We start from the raw sequence: 24,256 nt of genomic DNA, 5'->3' as shown, positions 1-24,256 counted from the left end.
GTAATACCACTTGCCCTTTGTGATATATTTCTATCAACGTGAACGAATGAACAAAGCCTCGATCCTCGTACAGGTCTCCTTTTTTTTCACGAACGTGTTATTATAAGGCGTTAATGTTAGTTAACAAATGAATGAGAAAAATATAGGAAAGATAATGATCGTTTATTATTTCATTTCTATCGTTATTACTTACAAGTAATTACCTTTGACAGGTAACATAATCTTCGATCGAATAGGAGGTGCGGTCAAGTTGATTTGTGCATGTGTGTTCATGTGTGTGTATGTTTTTTTTTTATCGATAAAATTTCGATTAGGTGTTCTACAAAAAAGAAAAAAAAATCTATTTTGCTATGAGAAGAAATAATAATAGAAAATTATCCTTATTCTTGTCATAATTCTACACATAATTGCAAACATCTGTCTTTTCACTAACGAATTGTTATAAGATGTTATTTTAATGAACAAAAGTGAGAAAGATATGAAGATAATGATCGTTTATTTCATTTCTATCATAATTACTTAATTTGACAGGTAAAATAGTCAATCAAATAGGAATGAGTTCAAGTTAATTTGTACGTGTATGTTGATTTTTCTTTTTTTTTAATCATTTTCAACGTTTGTTCATTTTTTGTATCGATAAAACTTCGATTAGACGTTCCACGAGAAAAAAGAAATAAGAAGATATCCCTGAGAGAAAATAATAATAAAACATCGTCCTTATCCTTGTCATAAGCTTGTGCATAACTGCATAATAGATGAGAGAGAAAGAGAGAGAAAGAGAGAGAGAGTTAAATGCACCGAGAATCTCGAGATATCCGAGACGATCCTTCTAACGTGAGCCAATTCTTTTTCACGGAAACTTCATTTCCTCAGGAAAATTGTTAAAGTAACGACTAGAGCGTCGCGATTAGGTACATACCCTACTATCTACCCTATTCTCTAGCCTACGCCCTTCCTCACCTCCTCCCCTATCTTTCTCTGACAGACATTTTTACCCTTCGGGCTATTTCACGATAACTCAAGAATTTCTCTCAGATTACTTTTGCAATATTAATCAACTTTCATTTCGTTCTTCTTCTTCTTCTTCTTCTTTTCTTTTCTTATCTTATATATGTTTTTCTTTCCCCCATGACCTGTACCCCACTCCTCCCCCTCCCCCCACCGTTAACGCAAGTACTATCATCGCAAACAAATTTAATTTTACCTTCCATTTTTTTTTTTTTACTACATTAGAACCATAATTTCAATTCATTTCAAGATGTATTAGAATTATATTTCTCTTATTGATTTTTTCTTTTCTTTTTTTTATTTTTATTTTTTTTTTATTATCGAGTATTATAAAATCTTATCAACGAACGTTGAACTTTTTCTATGTGCTTTAATCCTGTCAACATTATATGGTTTTATTTTATTTTATTTTTTATTTTATTTCGTCCTATCAGAATCTTACAACAAATTTTAGAACAATATGAGTTCCAAGTGTATTATTTTTTTTATTTTTTATTTATTTTTTTCATTATCCGATATATTTTTGTTCCGTGTAATAATAATTTTTTTTTTCCAAAATAACATGTCGAAACACCGAATACAACCAATTCTGTTTTCATATCATACGTTTCACGTTGAAACACATTTTTGCGTTTTTAAAAAATAAAAATGAAAACATTATAGAAAAAATATTGAACGCTTTTCATTGTATCCATTAGCTTGAAACTACATTCTTTTCTATTTTAAAGAGAATACATCTTTTTTTATTCTATGTATTCGATAGAAAACCAAAATTCTACGCTTTGTTTCAACAGTTACGCTTAAACTCTTCCCCTTTAATTTAGTTGAATAAAAAAAATACTCCGCGTCCCTCCGAAAAGAAAAAGAGTAAAACAAAAAAATTGCAAAACAACGAGGAAACCTTTTTTGGTTGGTTGGTACGTACGTTTTTCTATTACCCATCGGCACCAACAGAACCGATGGTTCCGCGTCGATTTAATTTTACGACGGGATTTTGCTAACCGGTTGCTGGTACTGGTATTGGTATTAGTACTGGTACTGGTTCTGGTTCTGGTTCTACTGTGCTGTTATGCTTCTTTTCCTACCAACTATTCCCAAAACGTCGACGATTTAGAACGAGGAAAAATCGTTTCATTCTATTTCAAGTTATTTCATTCGATTACTTTACTACGATCGAATTTATCATACTAACCAAAGCAATACAACACCACCAACAACAAAGAAAACCTAATCTAATAAAGAAAAATTCTCTTATTATCTTTTATAACGTATAGCAAACACTAACGCGAATAAAAATCAATTTAGAAATGAAAAAAATTATTTTTCTTTTAAAGTACACCGTAGGGTATCATCAATTTTCTTTAATTTTATATTATGGAAAATAAAAAACAAAAATATTAAGACAAATATTATTTACAAAAAAAAAATAAAGAAAAAATAATTTGTACATATTTCGTTAAATATATTAATAGAAAATAAAAAAAAATAATATTACCATTATTTAAAAATCGTTTGCAAATAATTCATACATAAAGTATTACACCCCCATCACCATTTTAAAATTCGTAATAGGAAAACTACTAAAGACAATCGTGAAAAAGAGATAGTGCAAATATTATAGTAAATGGAAAAATTAATAATTATAAATAAATAAATATATAAAATCAGTACAAGTGCGGTTTTTAATTTTTTTTGTCTTTTGATGATAAAAATTGTCCTTTTTTTGTACGAGTTTAATCACGAACAATAGTAATAATAATAATAATAATTAGTAATCTGTGGCAGTGAAAAAAAGAAGACCAAAAAAAATATTCTAAGATAATCATTTAACCTATTTAGAAAATGAACAACTCCCTGTACGGTTTGACATCATTGATGAGGGTAAAAATCGTCGGGTATCGTTTTTCGTAAATCGTAGGATCGCCATAAGTTAGCTTATATCATGACTTTACTTTTATTACATACTTACTCTTAATCACTCGAACGACCCTTCCCGAAGTAGTCCGAAAACGAGTCGTTTTATCGTAATTACCGAAAATTGTATTTTTCTTTTGACCCCTTTCAAACCCTAGAGAATAAAAGATTCGTACACCTTTTATTTCTTCTCCTACATCTTTCTCTTATTTTTATTTCTTTTCATTTATTTATTATTTTCTTTTGCAAAAAGACAAAAATATAATCTCATTTTCCTTCGATTATCTCAACAGAAAATTTCATTTTATAATCTATGTCTATTATATAAATATTATATAATATTTATATATTATATTATATTTTATTATATTATTTTTTTAATATTATATAAATAAATATTATATATTCTAATATTTATTATAACACAATTATACTCATATAATGTAAATTTAATATTTTCCTAATTTAGTATAATTTTTTAAATAGAATTAGACAATTTTTTAAGATCAATTTGATTTTTCATTTTTAACCGAATAATTTATATTCTTCAATATACCATATTTTTCCGACACTGTGTATATAGATTCTATAATATTTACCCTTTCAATATAATAAACTGAAAAATGTATGTTATAATATTGTTAATATAATTTTTAATCGATTTTGTATAAGTCTAAATGTTTTTATAGTTTTTTTTTTAAATCTTTGCGATCCCATATGGGATCAAATAGAATTTCTGATTATATTACATCAATTTTGAAAAGCGTACAAGTGATGCTCGTGCTGTGATTGTTATTAAACAAAATTGTTGTTTGTAAGTTTTTTTTTTTTCAATGCATCTTTTTTTCTATTACCAATAACAATCGACGTATTTTGATGGCCTATTTTAAATTGCTTTCAACTGGTATGTGTTTACCTATAAAACATACACATACGCAGCATATAGGTAGACAAACATATATATATATACTTGATATCTCTTGGGGAAATTCTCTAACTATAAAGAAGCAGTACATTATAAATAAAAATCTCGTTAAAGTATCTTTTTCTAATTTATAGATTAAATTATAGGTAGTTACAGAAATAGATACTCCATATATCGGTCTATAAATAATACGTAAATCGATATGCATCACTCGTTTGAACTTCTTTATAGCTACCTATATAATATATATATATGCACTATATTCTCTATTAAATTACTTATTTAAGTCGACCATTTAGCAAAAAAGCAAAAATATTGTTATAATTTAAAAACGTATTTTATATTAATAATATACAACAACAACAAAAGATGATGTAAATGAATAAATAGAATAAATGAACGAACTAACGAACAAAATGAATAAACGAATGAATGAAAATTTAACACGCGCACGCGTGTTAATGACTTTGAATTAAAAAGCCTTTTGAATTCCATCAACAAAAAAAGAAAAGAAAAAAAAGAGAGAAAATTCGTTTCGCGCAATTCGTTTTTTTTTCGTGCTTCAAATGTTCTTTTCGAAAGGGCTCGAAATAAAAAGAAATAATAAAAAATGAAATGAAATGATCAAAAAAAAAAAAAAGAAAAAGAAAAAAGAAGAAAAAAAAAGGAAATAAAAAAAGATTGAAAAAATAGAAAGAAAACACATTTGAAAAGAGAAGGAGAACTAGGAAGAGGAGAGGGGTTGGTTGGAGGAAGAGTGGTAAGAGGAAGAGGAGGAGGGGAGGGGGTGGGGGTGAAAGAGCATTGTGGAGAACGTGAATGTGGTAGAGTTGCGGGCAGGAGAGAAATTAAAACAAGCTGCGGATGAGTGCACTAAAATGAAGTGTCTATTCGTTGTTCAGACTTAATTGAAAATGAAATTATTTATCATCGTTTTTTTTTTCTTCTTTTTTTCTTTTCCCCTTCCCCATTGCGATGGCCAACTTGCGAAAGCCTTTGGAGTACACTCGAATACTTTCTCTTTCTCTCTCTCTCTCTCTCTCTCTCTTTTTATCTTTCTCTTTCTCTCTTTATTTGGTCTCGTTACAGCATTTAAGCTGACGTTGCTATTCGTACCGTAGTAATCGTCGAAAGAATGCCTTTTTAACAAAAAAAAAAAAAAAAAAATAAAAGGATTTGCTGCATTTACTTCTAAAGAAAAAAGAGAGAGAGAGAGAGAGAGAGAAAGAAGGGGAGTGATTATTTGAAAAGAACTTTGATTAATCAAGCATATATATATATGTACGTGTTTTACCTAAGAAAAATCTCTATCTCTCTTCTTCTTCTTTTTCTACTTCTATTTCTAGTAAAGTAAATTAAAAAGAAGAAACACAAACATACACACATACACACATTTTCTATCTGTTCTACGTAATTTCAAAAAAAAAAAAATTATTCAGCAATAATTACAAGTATAATTAAGATTTGAAAATAATTGACCACCTTCATCACATTTGTTAACACTAAACGTAACGTGACCAATCAAATGACTGATTGTCAATTTTTTTGAATGAAATTTTTTACAAGTTATATATTGTGATTGATATTTGATTAGTTAAAAAAAATTCTTTTTGCTATAAATATAATATGACTTTTTTTATAAAGATGGATCATTTTGATCCGTTGTGATAGAAATAAATATACATGAAGTAATATAAATATAAATTCGTTCATGTATAAGTATCGTTACATGGTTCCTACCCTTATACAAGTAAGACAGGGTAAATTAGGTCCATGATACGGGACATTTGCATAGAAGACCTGCATATGGGATCGTTAGGTAACGAAAAGTGTTATAACAATATATTAACAATTAACAGTAACGATTATAAATTTGTAATCAAAAATATATTTAATCCCGTTTTTGTAAGAAAAAAAAAGAGAATAAAATTATTATTTATTTTTTAACACGTTGAACGCCATGTAAATTCTTAGGAAAATTCCCGTCAGGCCACAGGCGTTACTTTGTATCGAAAAAATAGTTGAACGTGTCAGTCATCCGTGACGAACGCGGCCTAAACGGAAAGTCTAGTGTCAGCCACTGATGGCTGACGTGGCGCTCAACGTGTTAAGAAATAAACAAGACGAAACTTTTTTCTTTTTTTTTATGAAATAAAAATATTAGTGAAGCGAGAAGAACGATGTTAATAAAAAAGATTAAATTGGAGTATCGAAAAATGAGACATGCATTAAAGGGTGGGTGGGGGTTAGGGGTTGATAAAAATGCTAAAGTTTATGACTACAACTACAACAACGATAGAAAACGTGTTACGAAAGGACAGGGAAAAGAAGGGATGGGAGTATGGTGGAGTTCGGGGGAGGTTTATACAAGCTTTAATATTCATCGACTAACCTTGAAATTCTTTTCGTGCCGCGCTGACCGAAGTTACGATGTTAGCCACGTGTCCCAGTACGGTGGCGAATAGGAGTAAACCAAAAAGCAGCTGAGCTATTACGAAGAGATACTCGCCCTTGCTTCTTGGCCTAGAAAAACAAAACAAAACAAAGTCACGCACGTAAAGTAAACAAACCTTGTTATCTCTTTCTCACTCTCTCATGTTTGACGTTTCAGTGGGTCAGTAGATACAGTAAGGGTAAGAATGAGAGTTAGGGTGGGGGTAAGGGTAGAGTGGTCGACGCACGAAAAAGAAGAAAGAAAATTCGTCACATTTGTTCTTTCTCTCTTTCTTTATTTATTTATCTCGTAGAAGAAGAAGAAGAAGAAGAAGAAGAAAAAAATGTGATTTTGTTTGTTTATATTCTCATTAATTACCTGGGTAAATCGCCAATGGTGGTTAGTGCCAACGTGCACCAATAGTAACTTTGTAGATACTGTTTAACAACGTCAGCGGTTTCGGAATCGTTGTATACCCAATTCTTACTGCCGAAACCGTTGTTCTTATAAATAATGTGATAGAGGCACCCGTTCCAGTGAAAGATCACCAGCAAATAATGTATCAACGAGGTGGAACGAAATAAATTCGGATAATTCGTGTGTCGTTCGGTCCTGTCCATGAACGCCCAGAACCTGTGTCAAACCGATCGAGAACACGACAGAAATCTGTGATCACTTAATCATTATTTATCCGAACAAGTGGATTTATTGGTAGTTGCTGGATTGATAAGAAAAATAACTCAATATATACATATATAGAAAATATTAACCCATTTGCATATTATAAAGAATAATTAAATTAACATTATTAATAATTTAATTGATAGTACATTGTACGATTACTTTTGAAAATTATTATCTCAGAATTATATTACTTATATATTTTAATAACTTCATTTTGATACCATTTTAAAATTTCTAAACCCTAAACGAGCAAAAATTCTCGTAGATATATTAATCTTTTAGTTCATTTTAGAAGCAAAAAAAAAAGGTTGATCACGTATACATCTCACGGTGGATAGTTAAGAAGAAAATGGAGCATGTATAACACGCGTACACTAATGGATGCAAATGGGTTAAAGAAGCCAAGGGTAGGGGGGAGAATGAGGAAAAGATTTTGGTGTTAGGAAGAGGAAGAAGAAAAAAAGAGAAAAAAGAAATACAAGGGGTGTTTAATACAAAAATGAAGTTGGACTAACCGGTAAATTTTAACGAGTCTAAAACTTCTCAGCATACTGTTGAATCCTATAGATAAGTATAAAAAGTCGAGGGGCAGCAGGCACAGTATGTCTATGTAAAACGTAGTGCTGTTCGTATAATGATTCCGTAACTTGGTCGCGTCAGTTTGTAAAACGCCATCCTCCAAATATCCCGTTCTTACATGAAATATTATATCCAGAACGTATAAAAAATCCGAGAAATAGTCCAGGCAGAACCAAATCCAGCGGGTATCGCCTAAGCGTGTAAAAATGATTAAGGTAAAAATATATATTGAAACAATTTACGTGTGTATTAGTGTGTAAAAAAAAGGGACACGAATATGAAGTTCGAACAAAAATTCTATTTATAGATTTAGTCAAAAGTATACGATAATAGGATAGGATAATTTAAATATAAAAATGTCATAAGTTTCACTGACCGTTTATTTCCTGGAAGGCAAACCTATAGATGATGACCCAAAAGTTGTAAAGGAAGGCTAGGGAAACCACCATTGACCAATAATAACAAAGTCGTCCCGCTGGGTCGAAGATGAATGACCAATTGGGTGCACCTGTACGGAAACCTTTGGTTCCGGCATGACTAGGAAAACCACGACTACCTCGTTGTTGTCGCTGCTGTTGGGCTGTATACCTTCTAAGAATACCAACAAAAATACAAATGATATAAAAAAAATGTATTAAATGTATTATAAATGAAGATAAAAAGGAATTTAAGTACCCAATGATACACTCACGTTTCGGTACCATTGCAGCTTGCATTACTGAGATGATTGATGGAGGCCGGTGGATGAAGTTGCGAATGATCGCGAGACGGGGTTGCACCTACCGCATAGGGCAACTTAATTCTACTCCTTTGCTGGTCCCTCCTTCTTGTTTTTCGACTGAGATCCAATTCGCTAGCACCTCGATTAACGTATCCACCCTGAAGGGAATCTCGGGACGAACCAAAGTATCGCTGCGACACAGAGTATACCTGGACGAAGCACTAAGCTGCTACCACTCGCGAGAATCAAGCCAACGCTAGCGTCAACATCGATTACTTTTGTTTTTTCTTTTTTTTTTTTTTTATCATTCGTTCAATATTCATTATTTTCATTGAAATTTCTTAGAGGAAGAAGAAGAAGGAAGAGAAAAACCAGAATAAAAAAGAAGCTCCAATATACGTTTGGAAAAAGAGACAAAAAAAAGAAGAAAAATAAACGATAAAGACGCTTAGAATTGGTTGTGTTTGTATCTCGCGTGCAAGAGCTTGATCACGAATATTTTGTCACACGATATATCACGAATAATTTTAAAACAAAGCCAATTAGATAAGAAGAAAACAAACCTGCTGAACCTGATAATTATGAGTGGGCGTATGTCTGCCCATGATTTTATGGCTAACAAGATCCAAAAGGCTTTGTCTCGAATGTAGGACCCCTCTGGAGATGCTTTCAGCACTTTTCGCGCTTTTCGTGTCATCTTCCCTTTCTCTACCACCTAATACCAATCTTCCACCACCCATACCCATTCCCATTCCTCCCATTCCCCCCATTCCCATTCCTCCAGGTCCTCCTCTTCTTCCTCCTCCAGGTGTCTCGACGATACCACCATCCCTGTATTTATCGACGACGTCGTAGCCCAATGCGGAAGCTGAACCGCAACTTAAACGGTCGATTGCACCCCCAGTCGTCGATCCGATGCCACCTGAAAACTCACACACGTGTCAAACTATAAATCTCAAACTTTCTATTATATATCTATTACGTTTTATCTTAACCGATCATTGTTCAAATATATAGGAATATTCAATTTTCATAGAAATATTTCAATTGCATTTTAACAAATATTTTAAATTTATTATTATATTATATATATGTGGGGTGTGTTGAAAATCGAAGAGGTTGTGTGTGTAAGTCTGTGTGAGTCCAAAGGTCCGAGGAGGTTGTGTGTGTAGGTCTGTGTGAGTCCAAAGGTCCGAGGGGTTGTGTGTGTAAGTCTGTGTGAGTCCAAAGGTCCGAGAGGTTGTGTGTGTAGGTCGGTGTGGGTCCTAAGGTTCGACATGTTGTGTGTGTTAGTCGGTGTGGGTCCAAAGGTCCGAGTGCGTTTGAAACATGCGGGGTGGGAAAGAAACCTTATAAGGAGAGGACGGTCACGCATCGGGGTTTTTGTTTTTCGAGAGAGTAGCGTGGAGAGAACTGAGTGACGAGAGCGAGTGAGAATAGCGAGTAGAGAGTAGCGAGTGAGTAGTGATTCTGTGAGGTCTGAGTGAGTGCGAGAAGTTGCGAAGCGTTATTGTAATTGTAATTGTAATGGTAATTGTAATTGTAATAAGCAATAATTTGTGAGAATAAAGAGTATATTTTATATCTCAAGTAGTGTCGGCAACACGGGGGAATTAGATATCCTTAGCCGGATACAGAACAATTGATTTCCCTACATATATTATATAGTTTAGTTTATAAACCTCAAACCTTCTATTCTATGTCTTTAATGGTTTACGTCGAAACTTGAAAATTATTTTGCAAATATATAGAATTATTAAGTTTTGATAGAAATCTGATATTTATATTTCACTTGTATTTTAACAAATATTTTATATAAATTTATTATTATATTATATATATTATATAGTTTAGTTTATAAACCTCAAACTTCCTATTCTATATTTTTAATGGTTTACATGTAATCTTAAAAATCATTTTTAACCCTTAACGCTCCAAGTGTGTCTCTCAGGCACCATCGATTTCCGGCGCTCTGTTTCAAATATATCGCTAGGTCGTTATTGGTAATTATTACGAATCAAAAATTATATTAACAAGCGTCATTGTAGTATTCAAAATCAAAATTAACACGTCATTGTAGTATTTTAAATCAAAATTGACACGTCATTGTAGTATTTGAAATCTGATACTTAAAATTTTGTAAGTTGAAGTATGATAGTTAATTAAAATTCGTTTGTTAAAGGTTTGTTAAAGGTTAAAATATATAGAATTATTATGTTTTGATAGGAATGTAATATTTACATTTTAATTAAATTCAAAAACAAATATTTCAAATTTAATATTATATATATATATCAAATAATGATTTAAATCATATATCTTATATTGGCAACCTAATATTTACATTTAAATTACAATTCAAACAAATATTTCAAATGTAATATTATATTTATATATATTGAAATATTATTTGAAATCGTATATGTGATCTAATGTTATACGTAGAAATATCTATAAATAGCGTTGGAAACATTGCCAAAGTTTAAACGAACAGTTATGAAAGAAAAGATCAAATTTAGACGGTGAAAAAGGAAACGGAAATTTTCATCTATTCTCATAAATTTCTAAGTGTTAGCGCGTGTTTATGTCAATCAAATTTTACTACGATAACTAGTAGATATATGGTATGAATACAAATAGAATATATAAGAATCTATGTATATATAAAAAGGTAGATATATGGGTAAAAGATATTATATAAAAGAATTTCGGTTAATCAAAGTTACAATTTTTTTTTCTTGCAATAAAAACGAAGAAACGAGAACGGTCACGTTAGAAATTGGATTTTCTGAAAGAGTTAAATGTGTCTGCGAACGTGTCCCTATTTCTTTCTTTCTTTCTCTTTCAAGTGTAAATATATCGTTTGAACTTTTTTTTAGCCAAAATTCACATGGGACAAGTATCCGAAAGCAACCTACGTCTTACACGTCATCGTTAAACGTCTACTACATTTATTATACCAACAGCAAACGTGAGTTCAAGAGAGTACGATGGTTGTCTGTTGAGGTGAGCTTAGAAAGAGAGAAAATAAAAATAAAATAAAAAAAAGAAGAGAGAAAGAGAGAGATCCAAAAGTATGCGGAAAATGTTTGGGTAAAGCTTTTGAATCTCATAAAGTACCTGAACGACTTTAACTATGAAATATTTTCCGTGTTATCATTCATTCATCGTTTCAACGTGAATGTATTATTTTAGTATATTTTAATTGAAAGTTTTCTTCACAAATAGTTGAATGCACAAAGATATTAGTTAATTTTGTCTATCATAGAATCCAATTAAACGATACCCATACACGATATCTCTCGTGTACCCTAACCTTTCTACCAAAATTTCCGTTTATACGAGCCAGAGTCGTTTAACGATAATGAAATGTTCCGACGAAAATCGAATTGTAGTGACGCACACGCTAGCAAACCACATGCCTGTACGCACACATAAACATATACGTACACACACACATATTCTCGTATACAATTTGTCTGGTATTGAACATCGGCAACGTAATCCCGATCGAAGCTACAGGTTGGGATTGACGCTGACGTCATTGCATAAATTGCAACTCGTATATCAGCATCACGTAGTAGTGTGTAACCTGCACAAAAGCTTCAGCTTGCAAGATGCGCAAGCTCGCGTGACGCACGGTGAGTCAAACGTTTTGTAACGATTAAAGATTCGTTCGGTGATGGTGGTTCACGCATTTAACACGCACCAATCGCGTTACCCCCAACCCGATTGTTGTTGACCGTTTCAAGATCGATGAACGTGCAATTTAATATTCCTCCTACTACACCTTTTGCCTATAGCTATTTCAATAGGTTTTTCTTTTTTTTTTCCTTTTTTTTTTTGTACCATCCTCTCGTACCATTCTTCTTTCAATTAGAAAATATTTCATATAATATTTTTCAATATCACGGTTGATAAGAATTTAACGAAAAAAAAGAAGAAGAAGAAGAAGATTATAGAAAATATAGAATAAAAGTCAATTTTAATTGAAAGTTATTTCGAGTAATATATTTTTTAATACCGCGAACTATATTTATATTCGTTGATGAGGATCTTTTTCTGTTGATAAGAAAAAAAGAAAAGAAAGAAATAAATAACGAGGAAAACAAAATAAAAGTCAATTACTTTTGAAATTTGTTCGCAAAGAAAAAGGAAGGAAGAAAGATAAGAAAAAAAAAAAGAAAAGAAAAGGAAAATGAGCTAGACGACCAAGATCTTTCGTTCTATTTACGAAATGGCGAGATACTCGAAGGAATAAAAAGCTTTTCTATTTCGAACGCGAAATCCAGTCTATCTCCTAAAAGCAGTAGCTTTTTCTTAAGAGTATTAAGAAGCCGGTATTAAATCCAAGAGATTTTTTTCATCAATAAAGTGTCTTCTTCCTGATAGTTGCGAGCTTTACTTTCTACTATTTCTATTTTTATCTTTTTCTATCTTTTTCCTGTATTTTCTTTTTTTTCATTAATCTTACTTCATAGATCGAATTTAGATCGCGTACGATTTCAAACGCAATGGAAAAGTATTGGTTTATCTAAAAAATAATTTCATTTATTAATGTCTGATCATATACGGGCTTGACTCGTACTACTTGATGTTTGATCATACACGAGGTCTAACTCTTACTACTTAATTTCTGATTATATAAGGGCTTGACTCGTACTACTTGATGTTTGATCATACACGAGGTCTAACTCTTACTACTTAATTTCTGATCATATAAGGGCTTGACTCGTACTACTTAATGTCTGATCGTATACGAGACCTAACTGTTACTACTTAATGTGTGACCATTTACGAGAATGCTGGCGCTTACTACTTAGAAATGAATGATACGTAATAAACGTCTGACTATTCGTATTACTTAAATCCTTACATATGAGAAAATCATCTTTTATTTATCATTGAAAAAAAGAAATGAAAATACTTTTATTGAATAATTTATTATATTTAAAATATTTATTCGTTCGAGTGAATACGTGTAATAAATAAAATATCATATGTAACAATTGATATTTTAAAAGCACCTAATAGATGAGAAAAATATTTGTTCGTTGTTTAACATAAGTACCAAAATATGTCGATAATTACATTGATTTTTTTATTATTGATAAATACATTGATTAATCATCGTTAAGCTGTATAACTTCGAGGTTTATTCAATGCAATAGTAAATAGAAATAAAGACCAAAAAGAAACAACGAATCGAAACGGATATTGAACTATTGGTATAAATGTTACAAAAAAGAAAAAAAAGGGAAAAAAATCTGTATCGCCAACTGCACAGATTGATTCCAATGAGATAATAGAAATTTACATTCTTATTCGTTTACACGAATACACGATGCAACAATGAAAATTTGCGAACAGGAGGTAAAGCTCGTAAAATGTTCAAACGCGAATATAACTCGGATTTATTCGCAGGTAGAACAATGAAAATGTAAACGTGATAAATCATTTTGTGCGTCATCATTGATAAAATAGTACGATTGAAATTGCATTTTTTACAATTCTAATTGAAATTGCATTTTTCATACATTTGCATTTTTCTATACAAATGACAACAACATTTCTATATACATATTTAATGTTACGAGAACTAATTTTAATTTGCCACATTTAAGTCAGATTAAAATAATGTTACGACAAAAGAAAAAAGAATATTCTAATATTATATCGTAATTATTTTAATCCGATAAAAAATAAAATTAAAAAAATAAATGGAAATGTAACAATTTGCACAAATTATAAAGTAATCAACAATGTACATTTATTTACTTGCCGTGATATTGTTCAATGTTCCGTATTATATATAGTTAGCTTTGTGTGTATGTGTATGTGCGCAGGTGTGTGTGTGTATCTACCACGTTACCATATGTGTCCATACGTTAAGATCGTTTATTCTTGCCAGGAGAGCATGTAATGATGATAGAAGGAGTTTAATTGCAACGCATATAGGTTCTTACCACGCCTCCCAACCCTCTTTTCACACACTCTTACTCTCTCTCTCTATATATATATATATATATATCTAGTGTTAGAAGAGGAAAATATCGATTATCTTGTAAAGCAAACGTTAAAAAGATGGATGAGAGAAGAGGATGGTGTTGAAAACTTCCATTTTGCGATATTTGAGAAGCCACGAAAGAAAGTGGATTAGACAGGATAGGAATATTATTTTTCAATTTCATTCGGGATAAGGAGTTTAGCTATTTTCATTCGCCGTAAGCTTAAAAATTAGATTTTCTTCTTTTTTATCTTCTTCTTCTTCTTCCTTTCCTTCTTCCTCTTCTTCTTTCTTTCCTTCTTCTTCTTCTTATTCCAAGCGAGGAAACGATATTTTGCTATCCAGAGGTTTTAGGTATTTATATACCGTTGAAAAAAAGATTGCACGCGGTTTTTATGCGTCTATTACCTTCGCAAGATGATAGATATGACAAAATAATTTTATTTAAAAAAAAATAATATTCTTTTTGAAATACAAAATGTCAACGTACGCATAATATTTCATACACGACAGCACACACACACACACACACACACACACCCGATTATCGTCCCCTTATTATCTTTTTTCATCTTTTGTTTTTTTCTTCTCTACTCTCATTTTTTTTTATCTATTATCGATAATCGAATAAAACCAATATATAGGTGTTAAAAAACGATTGGCCAATCAATTTTGTTCAGAAAAAAAATAAAACGACGAGCAGTTTGAATGAAACGTTGGTTAAAAAGAAAAAGAAAACATTTAAACCTTTCGTCATTTTTTTACTTATTATTTTATTAAAATATATTTGTAATAAGGTTCAATCGTAATACCAGCCAATTAGAATCGAAAGTGAGATATTCAACAAATAAAGTAAAATTTTTTACCGATTATAATCGACACACGTGTATACACGTCGATGGATACCGACTATAGTCAGCGCCCGGAAACAAAAGTGTTAAAAAAAAAAATACCCTAGTTGATTTTTTTTCGTCGTTCGATTAACTTTTGACACTTTCGTTCATTCGTTTTCTTTTATTCTAATTTTTCTTTTTCAATTATTTTCATTCATTTTATTAATATTCCAACATTAAACGAACAAGCAAAACATAAATTCGAATGATTTATAGTATACCCTCCCGTTAAAAAAGAAAACTGGCGTGACGGATAGGGCAAAAAAAAACAAAACGTTCATTCATTCGAAGGATTGCACCCTCCCTCCCTCCCTCCCTTCCTCCTTCTCTTCACTACTCGCAAAAAAATAAAAAAGACAATTTTTTTTTCTTCTCTCGTCAGGATTATTCAACCCAACCAACCAACCAACCGTCGTATCTACCCATTTTTGTCTGGTAAAGCGCAAAAGAGAAAATCACGGCCGCGCGCATTTTTTTGTTTGTCCATGGAGCGAGCTGGTGGGTGTACGATGAATAGGGGTCTCTCATCCTTGATAAAAAAAAAAAAAAAAGAAAGCAAAAATACAAATGGAGTGAAGGGGGAAGAAAAAAATTTGAAAGAAGACTCGTGTGTGTGTTGTTTCATCCGTTCATTATTTTGACGAATGCCAAGTGTACCAATATGATGGTTTATTAACTTATCATCGTTTACTTTTTTGCCGCCATTCATTCACGTTTGTTCTTCCAATAAAAAAAAGATTCGTGTAATCGTACTTCGTTCGAAAGAAAGAAAAAAAGGAGAACAATAGAAGAGAAAAAAAAATATAAATAAAAATTGAAAAAAAAGAAAAAGAAAAAACATTGTGCGACGCGATTTATCGGCAAAGGGTTGGTAAATTTACTTAAAGAGAAAAGAAAAGTGGAATAAAAGAGGAGGAGAAAGAGGAGGAGAGCATAAGGTAACAAGGGTTAGGGGGAAGGAAAAAAGAAAAGCGTTATATACAGTGTAACGCTTTTCGCATGGATCGATCGAATCGTTTGTTTGAAGGAAAATGTTGCTTGAAGATGAGAAAAAAAAAGAGAAAAATGGAGGAAGCTTTTATCAGAAAAACTTAGTCATCAAATCGATATCTCATGCCGTTCATGAAAGGTATTACAATGACTATTACGTATAACGGAATCTCGACTATTTCCAAAATAATTGCACTATTACCAAAGCTGATTCGCATACCTCTCTGTGTGTTTCACCTTTGCCAAGAGCCTAAAGCTTTTGAAAAATATCTTCCAACCTTATCCTCCCACTCTCAACTCCTCTACCTTCCAAACCCCCCCCCCAAAACGTATCATTTCATTTGATAAATCATACTGCTTTAACCCTTTGACTACAGCACGCTCTCAAACAAATTCATTAATATGAAAGCGCGATTTTCGCATGTTTTTCGTATATATTAATGGATTTGTGAGAGCGGATTAATACGCCTTTCATATATATTGATGGACTTGCGAAAGCGTATATATACGCCTTTAACAGTCAAAGAGTTAAACGATTTTCTTTTCTTCCTGGAAAAATATACAAAATATTAGGTTGGAAACTATGAAACGGGCGTTTTTTGTTTAGTCTGTGTTTTTGAATTGTTTGTTAACTCTAAAAATAAAGATTTTTTTCAAAAAGGCATACATGATTTGCCCAATCGTTGGCAAAAAGTCGTAGATGCCAATGGAAATTATTTCAATTGAATATAATAAATAATGTGAAAAATTGCGCTTTTCAGTTTTTATTTTCATTCAACGCCCGTTTCATAGTTTCCAACCTAATATATTGTTATTATGATTAATATTTTATGATTAAAATATTTTTACATATAAAAGTCCTGCTGGGTTAGTTGAATGTTTGACTTTGAATAAAAAAAAAAAACAAACCAAAAATTCGTTGAATCTGAAATACGAAAAAGGGAATAGAATGAAACGATAGAATGGAATGCTTAAAGCATTACAGTGTACAGTGTTGTGTAATACTACACTATAGTATCGTTGAGTTTTAAAATATTTCTAAGTGAGCTCTGAATACGTAACAAATTTTTACAAAAGGAGACATTTGACGTTATAAAGAATAACCATTAAAAAATATAATCATAATGATAACTATAACGACAATTTATTTTACTTGAAATAAAAAGTACCTAGAAAAGAATCTAGTTATATCATAAATTTATATATATACAAATGTTACCTGTGATAGATTGAAATAGAAGAATGTCAAGATTTACATGGTGAATATCAACGAATATCAAATACGTTGATGAAACTCAAATATTTAGATAAGTTCTTATACATTAATATTTCTGACATATACTAAGCGATCATGCGAGTCTTGACAATCTTCAATTTTGGTCTTTCACGGTAACATACATATAAAAAGAAGAAACCATTTCAATAGATGCAGGAAAAAATTCAATAAAATTTTAAACTTTAAAAAAGAAAATATGTATTACATTGTATAATAATAAAACCGTATATACAAAGTAGCTCTTTCCAGTTTGGCAAAGACTTTTTGAAAAATCCATAAATGTGATCCCATGAAAAATAAGTTTGAGAGAGAGAGAGAGAGAGAGAGAGAGAGAGAGAGAGAGAGAGAGATGGAATAAGGTATTCGAACGATCTCGAAAGTTGTAGAACCGAATAAATCGCACGATCGAGAAAGATAAGTTTTACCGGTAGTAGTAGTAGTAGTAGTAGTAGTAGTAGTAGTAGTAGTAGTAGTAGTCGTTGATAACGACGCATAAAGTTCGCACGAAAAGGTTCCTTTCCATGAGGAGTACAACGACAACACAGCCGAGAAAAGGAGGATCCGTGAAAGGAAGCTGCTCGATCGTTGTATGTGCGATCGAGCAGACTAAACAATTTCTAGATAAACTTTCTCCCAGAAAGTTGAAAGCTTGAGGTAATGGTGCTAGTGGTGGTGGTGGTGATGGTGGGGATAGTTTTGGAAGTGGATTGGGTTGAATGGGATTGGAGGGGGATGAGCAGACGAGTTTGTGGTGATAGATTAAGGGAAAACCTGGGTCTACGACTACGACTACGAATCTCTTTTAGGAAAACGCCTAACTTCATATTTTTCTTTCGAAATTTAACGAGGAAGAAAATACGATAAATAAGAGACGCGTAAAAACCTAGGAGTAGGAAAAGAGAAGAGAACAAGAAATAAGTTTTTCCAAGTGCAAGCTAGTATGCCAAAGAGAGTGAGAGAAAGGGGTAGAGAGGGAGGGGAAGGGGGAGGGGGAGGAGGAAGAGAAAGAGACTACAGTTTGAGATATAAGATTACTCGAATTTTCCACCCGATCGTCTTTTCCACTTCTTTTCTTGTATACTGGCAAAGCCTTCCTTCCTTCCTTCCTTCCTCCTTTCTACCTTCCTCTTCCTTTTCTCCTTCGTTTATTTTTTTCTCTTTTTTTTCCCCCCCTTTTTTCTTCTCTTTCTAACCAAGGCGATAATCTCAAGGTTTTTCCTATATTAACGTCGGCACACTTACAACGGTCTACGCTACATCTCGAGGCTATATTTTTCCTTCCCCCTTCTCCCCCCTCATCATCCCTCTCCCTCATATATTTCATCACGCCGTCACATATTTATCGAGATAATAAAAAAAAAAAAAAAATATCTGATCGATTTTATCATTGTCAATTACTCGCGATCTATCACCTTTTTATTTTTCCGATTAATTAATTCTTAAACGTGGATAAAATAAAACAACCTCGACAACGACATCATAGTAGTAGTACATATCTTGTCAATTATGTTCGAATGTTTAAGATGCAATCATATGTGAATTGTTGTTTTTTATTTTTTGTTTTAATAGTTTCGTAATAAAAAGATTAAAAATTGCGTACGAAATATAATTCGATGATACTCTCGTTTATTATTAGCCTGCTCTTATCCTATTTTTTATAATATTTTATGTACCAAGTTTGTATTATTAGGGTTATTATTAGCCTCCCTCCCTCATTCTAAATAATTTCTATCCAGAACGAAGCTAACAACAATATTGAAAGTCATCAACTCTTGTCATTAACAAATCATTTTGATATTGTAGCGTTTAAACGTACCAAAGTTAGGCTTCGTGTGAATTAATAATCAATCAATAGTGTTCGTACATGCGTTTAGTGTACGATAGAAGTGTTTTAGATTTTTTTTGTCATTTCAATTACTAAGGAGACCAAAAAGTAACCTTTCATTAGAAAGATTTGTTTGATTGTTAACAAACAAACAAAAAAACAAGTAACATTTCAAAAAGTAACCATCGGGAAGTTGTTCTAAAAATTAATTCAAAAATGATTCAATAACAGACACGAGAGAACGAGAAGTTTTATTGAAAATAAAAATTATTCAACCCTCTTTCCTCTTCTTCCTCAGTTTAATCGAATCACAAATAATCAAATTTGAAAATAATTGAAAGGCAAATAAATGATCTATCGTCTCATTAGAAGAAGATTATTGAAATATATATATTGGAAATATGTTTTTAAAAAAAAGTAAAAAATAAATGAGCAATAGTTAGTAGTTGATGAGAAGTTAGGAGTAAGTTGATGAACCAAATTGGATATTCTGGGTAGGTAAACTGCATAGGTAACGCACTTAAACAAAGCCAAGTACACGGTAGTACTCGATCCCATGAGATATAATCGGTGAGAGGTAAGCTAAGCTGTCCTTGTATCAGTTCTAGCATGTAGGTGTACCGAAACTCTCGTTCGGGTCGACGTACCTAAATATAAATATTTGCTCGTACTGAGAGATAGGGATTCCTGATGATGTTCGTTGAAATGTGTTCTATTCACTATCTCTATCTCTTTCTCTTTCTCTTTGTAACATATCCCCTACAATGTTCGGCATCAAAACGCATTTGTAATTGGAGTTGAACATGTAACCGTTTCTAAACGTACTTACTTAACTTATTTAGTACGAATACTTAAAAGGTTTTCTTTGACTTTACTCATTCGCAATGATCTAATGTGAGAGTAATTCATTAAAAGTATTTCAACTAATTATTTTGTTCAATTTACGATGTTACCCAATCAATGCTAGCAACATCAAATGATTTTTCTATCTAGTACTTTGTTAATTACAAGAAAACAACTTTGTATATATATATATATATATCTTGTTTTGATCAAAAGAATTTCATTGAGAGAGAGAGAGAGAGAGAGAGAGAGAGAGAGAGAGAGAGATAACGTTAATTCTAACAATTTTGTTATTTTCTAAAGATCCGATGGATGTTCGTTCTTTAAAAGAATTTATACAAATTATTTCATGTGACGTTATTCTATCCTAAGAAAAGATTCCTTTTTTTCTTTTAATTTATTTTTTTCCGATAATTAACTATCTGCGTTTGTATTTGTTCAATGATTAGACGAATTGTTTTATTAGAAGTAGTAACGATTCATTAACTAACAAAAATTTATTCTCTTTACTCTCTCACCCACCCAGTCAATAAATCTTGCACGCGAATAATTTCGTGCCCATGTGTACGAGTTGTTTGAAGATAAACAAATATTTCTTTATTTAACAATGTTTGTTCTATGTTTGTTGGTTACACCGATAATAATCGAGAGAATATCGTTAGTATAGTAATACCTTTAAGGGATGCTAGGTTACGAACTAGGCGTCATCCGTTGTCGTAGTTGTCCCTTGTCGTTTGGGAATAATTTCTGAACATACACATATATACACACGAACACACATATTTTCAGATTAAACGTTTCGTTAGTTGGTTGGTTCATTGTTTTGGGGTGCGGCCAATGCATAAATTAGCTCAGTTTATTGTTGGCAAAGATCTGATTCAAGCGCTAAAACTCGTATGGGCATAAACGTAATAGCTTATCCGATTATAAAATGACGAAGTCATACTCTCTTCTTTAGCAAGAAAATACCTAAATAGACCTTGTAATTATTCAACCAAGTCTATGATCCCCTCTACCTCACCCATCCTACTTCTTATTTATCCACTTTTATCTAAATCTTTTCTTCTATTTAACAAAATATCTTTTCCTCGTATATTACATATCGAATTATTTATTACATTTATTATTCTATAACTTATTATTCTAACATTTTTTAAATTAAAGGTGAAAGAATGAAATATGTAATTGGATGTAAACTATGTAGTTTTTTCTTTTCTTTTTTACTTCTTTTTTTTTTTTAATCTTATCTTTTCACTCGTTTTCACAACATTAATATAACGAGATTGCTAATTCTTAATATTTAATTTAATTCGCATTAATATTAATATTATTTTTGTTTAATTCCATTATGATTTAATTTAATAACATTTTACGTTGGTAATATATCTATATTTGAAAATTTCTCTTATTTATCGAGTTATGTATGCAAATAATTAAATAATCAGTCATACATATTTATATACCTAAGTTACCGGAATACGAGTGAGGAAGAAAAAACAAGAAAAGGTAAGTAATTAGAGGAAAAAAGAAAACGTTAATAAGCAAAATGGAAAACGTTAATTTTGCATCGTTGACGAAGTCCTCTCCGGATAATACGATAAGCTAATTATATTAAATACGATAATATAACATATATATATATATATATATATATATATGTGTTGTGTGTGCGCGCGCTCGAGTATAGAAATACAAATATGGAATTTATCGATATTGTGTCGTGCAAGCTTCCTTTATTTATTTTTTTTTCTACTCCATTTTTTTCCTTTCTTTTTCAAACGTTTGATCATTTTTATCAAAAAGGAATCCGATAAAACGCCGTAGGCAAGCTTCGATCATAAAACGATATTACGAGAAAGATTTGTGATGTTGCTATCGCCGATAGCTACTACGTGAAACTGCTGGGAACCATTATTGAGAATTATTATGATGCGTTAAATTTTGTCATCTATCTCGAAAACGATATAGAAAGTCAAAGATTATATTCTTAAAGATTAAAACCCATATAAAAAATCATTTTAATCGAATCATATTTATAATTAATTATTTGATAGGTTAGGATCATTGTGAATTGCATTAAATTTAACGATTGGAAACAAATGATAAAACAAATAAGATTTTATTCGACAAACAAACAAAAATCTGCCTAAATTATTATGAGGTGTCTTTTTTTTTTAAATATTTTACCTCAATCGAAGAATTAATCATATTATCAAATTGAAAACTTTTGGTTGATAGTGTACATCATTAATTTGTTTATATGTATATATATAACCGCATAGAATATGATATTATATAGTCCGTACTTAAGCGAATTTCGATTAAATGATAATACGAGCCGACAGATGAGTTGACCTCGAGGGATATTGACCTTACCAGCCGCAAAGGGCCGAGTAATTGTTGAGGTTAATTCCTGTTTGTGCCATTCGCCGCAATCTAACCTCCGTCAAACTATCGTAACCTCGATCCCCTCTTAGTCTACCTACTCGCGCTATCGAACTATCTCTTCCTAAATACCCTAGCCATCGCTAATTTAGTTCCCCGTAGGACGCGAACCCTTACTAACCTAAATGTGCTCATTGCACAAATCCGCACCCGCGTACTTACAAAATTAGTCCTACTTTAATCCCTTACTCACACTTATCTCAACTTTGTCTATATACCCTATCATTAGCAAGGCTAATCTGACTATCCCTCCTCCCCTTCCCTACCCATCTCGAATCATCCCGCTAACTTTGACCCAACCATAATGTTTCTTCCTCTTTCGATTTTCTGTCAATTAAAAGCTATTATAGTCTGATAATGATTACTACAGTTTCGTCAACTAATCATTTCCCATATGATTTAATTTAATTGTTATTTATTTCCATCCTCCTCCACCCTCACCCCCACGATATGACGTAAAACTTTTACTTGAAATAATGAAATTAATTAAATATCTATCATTATAAATAGTATACTCATCGTCGAGTAGTATTTGTTCGTATATTAATTTTATTTATTTAAAAATAATTTCAATAATGAAATTTAATTAATGGAATTTTTAAACGCGTATCACAAAAAGTTCTATTATCTCTCCAAATTGACGGATCCTTTTTTTTTAGATCGTATCGCGTAATACTTGCAGATAAATAAAAGATGTTTATCATCAAAAAAATGATGATCCCCCACTCTCCATTTCTCGCTGTTGCAAATATTATTTTTTTTGCATGTTCTATACTTTATAAAAAAAATAGTTAACATAACGATTGAATTATTTCACACAGTGAATGACTACTCGATGATATTCTTATCCTAGATTTTCAACCTCGTTCTGATTCTACACTCATCCAGGAATGTTGTCTCTACTCTTTACATCGTAACTCTTTTGTAAACTCTGCGGTTGCGTTAGAGTCACCAGACGCTTAAAGCTTTACCAGTTTCTATGCTACGTTGTGGGTTGTTACCATGAATGTCATCCTTCTCCCTTTTCACCCTTTGCATAGCGATCAACCCCATTCTCTCTTTTTTACTCCCCATTTTCCTTCACTCCCCACCCCCGTTATATTTTTTTGCTTTTGTTTTATACGTGTTTCTTTTTCTTTTCCTTTTTCTTTGTTATTTTCTTTTTCTTCTGTTACCACGCTGCAATTATTTTGTTCTTTTTATTTTTATTTTATTTTTTTATCGTTATTATTTTCTCTTCGTCAAAGAACAAATTTCTTTTCAATAGAGATTAAATTTTTTTACGATAAAAAGAAAAAAGAAAAGAAGGAAACAAAATTGGGGAGGGAAGTCGAAAAACAATTTCAATGTTTCCCTACTAAAAAATGATCGATTGAAAAATTAACTCGAGGAAATGGATGTATGCTTTTTTTTGTGTTTTATTATTATTTTCTTTTATCGAATATTTGTATCACCCCAAACGTTGTTATATTTTTTGAAAAATAAAGAAACAACGTTTTATTCTGACGTTTGTGAATATATTTGATAAAATATTATTCTTCGATAATAAACGAATTTTAATGCTTCAGTCGTGTCAATATTTTTTCTCGCATATTTTAGGAAAATATTTACTATAACGAACTACACCAATAAATAGTATATATATATCTCTATATAGTTTCGATCATTTCATCTAGAATTTTATATTTATGTCAACAAAAATCTTATTGTTT

The 24,256-nt window shown here is 31.5% G+C and overlaps 1 protein-coding gene across 1 annotated transcript in view; it reads right to left on the bottom strand.

The window, feature by feature from the left end:
* The window catches only part of LOC107069486 (uncharacterized), a 91,877-nt gene that overhangs the window by 48,749 nt on the left and 18,872 nt on the right, over window positions 1-24,256 (bottom strand). The window contains 6 exon segments of the mRNA XM_089172033.1: window positions 6,240-6,370; window positions 6,660-6,914; window positions 7,481-7,736; window positions 7,921-8,135; window positions 8,236-8,474; window positions 8,829-9,187. Of these exon segments, the coding sequence (XP_089028159.1) occupies window positions 6,240-6,370; window positions 6,660-6,914; window positions 7,481-7,736; window positions 7,921-8,135; window positions 8,236-8,474; window positions 8,829-9,187 (1,455 nt within the window).

Source organism: Polistes dominula, unplaced genomic scaffold, assembly GCF_049000335.1.
Source record: "Polistes dominula isolate Pdom_NZ unplaced genomic scaffold, Pdom_raw_medaka contig_73, whole genome shotgun sequence".
Classification (NCBI taxonomy): Eukaryota; Metazoa; Arthropoda; class Insecta; order Hymenoptera; family Vespidae; genus Polistes; species Polistes dominula.
This window is presented reverse-complemented; position numbering and strand designations above follow the sequence as displayed.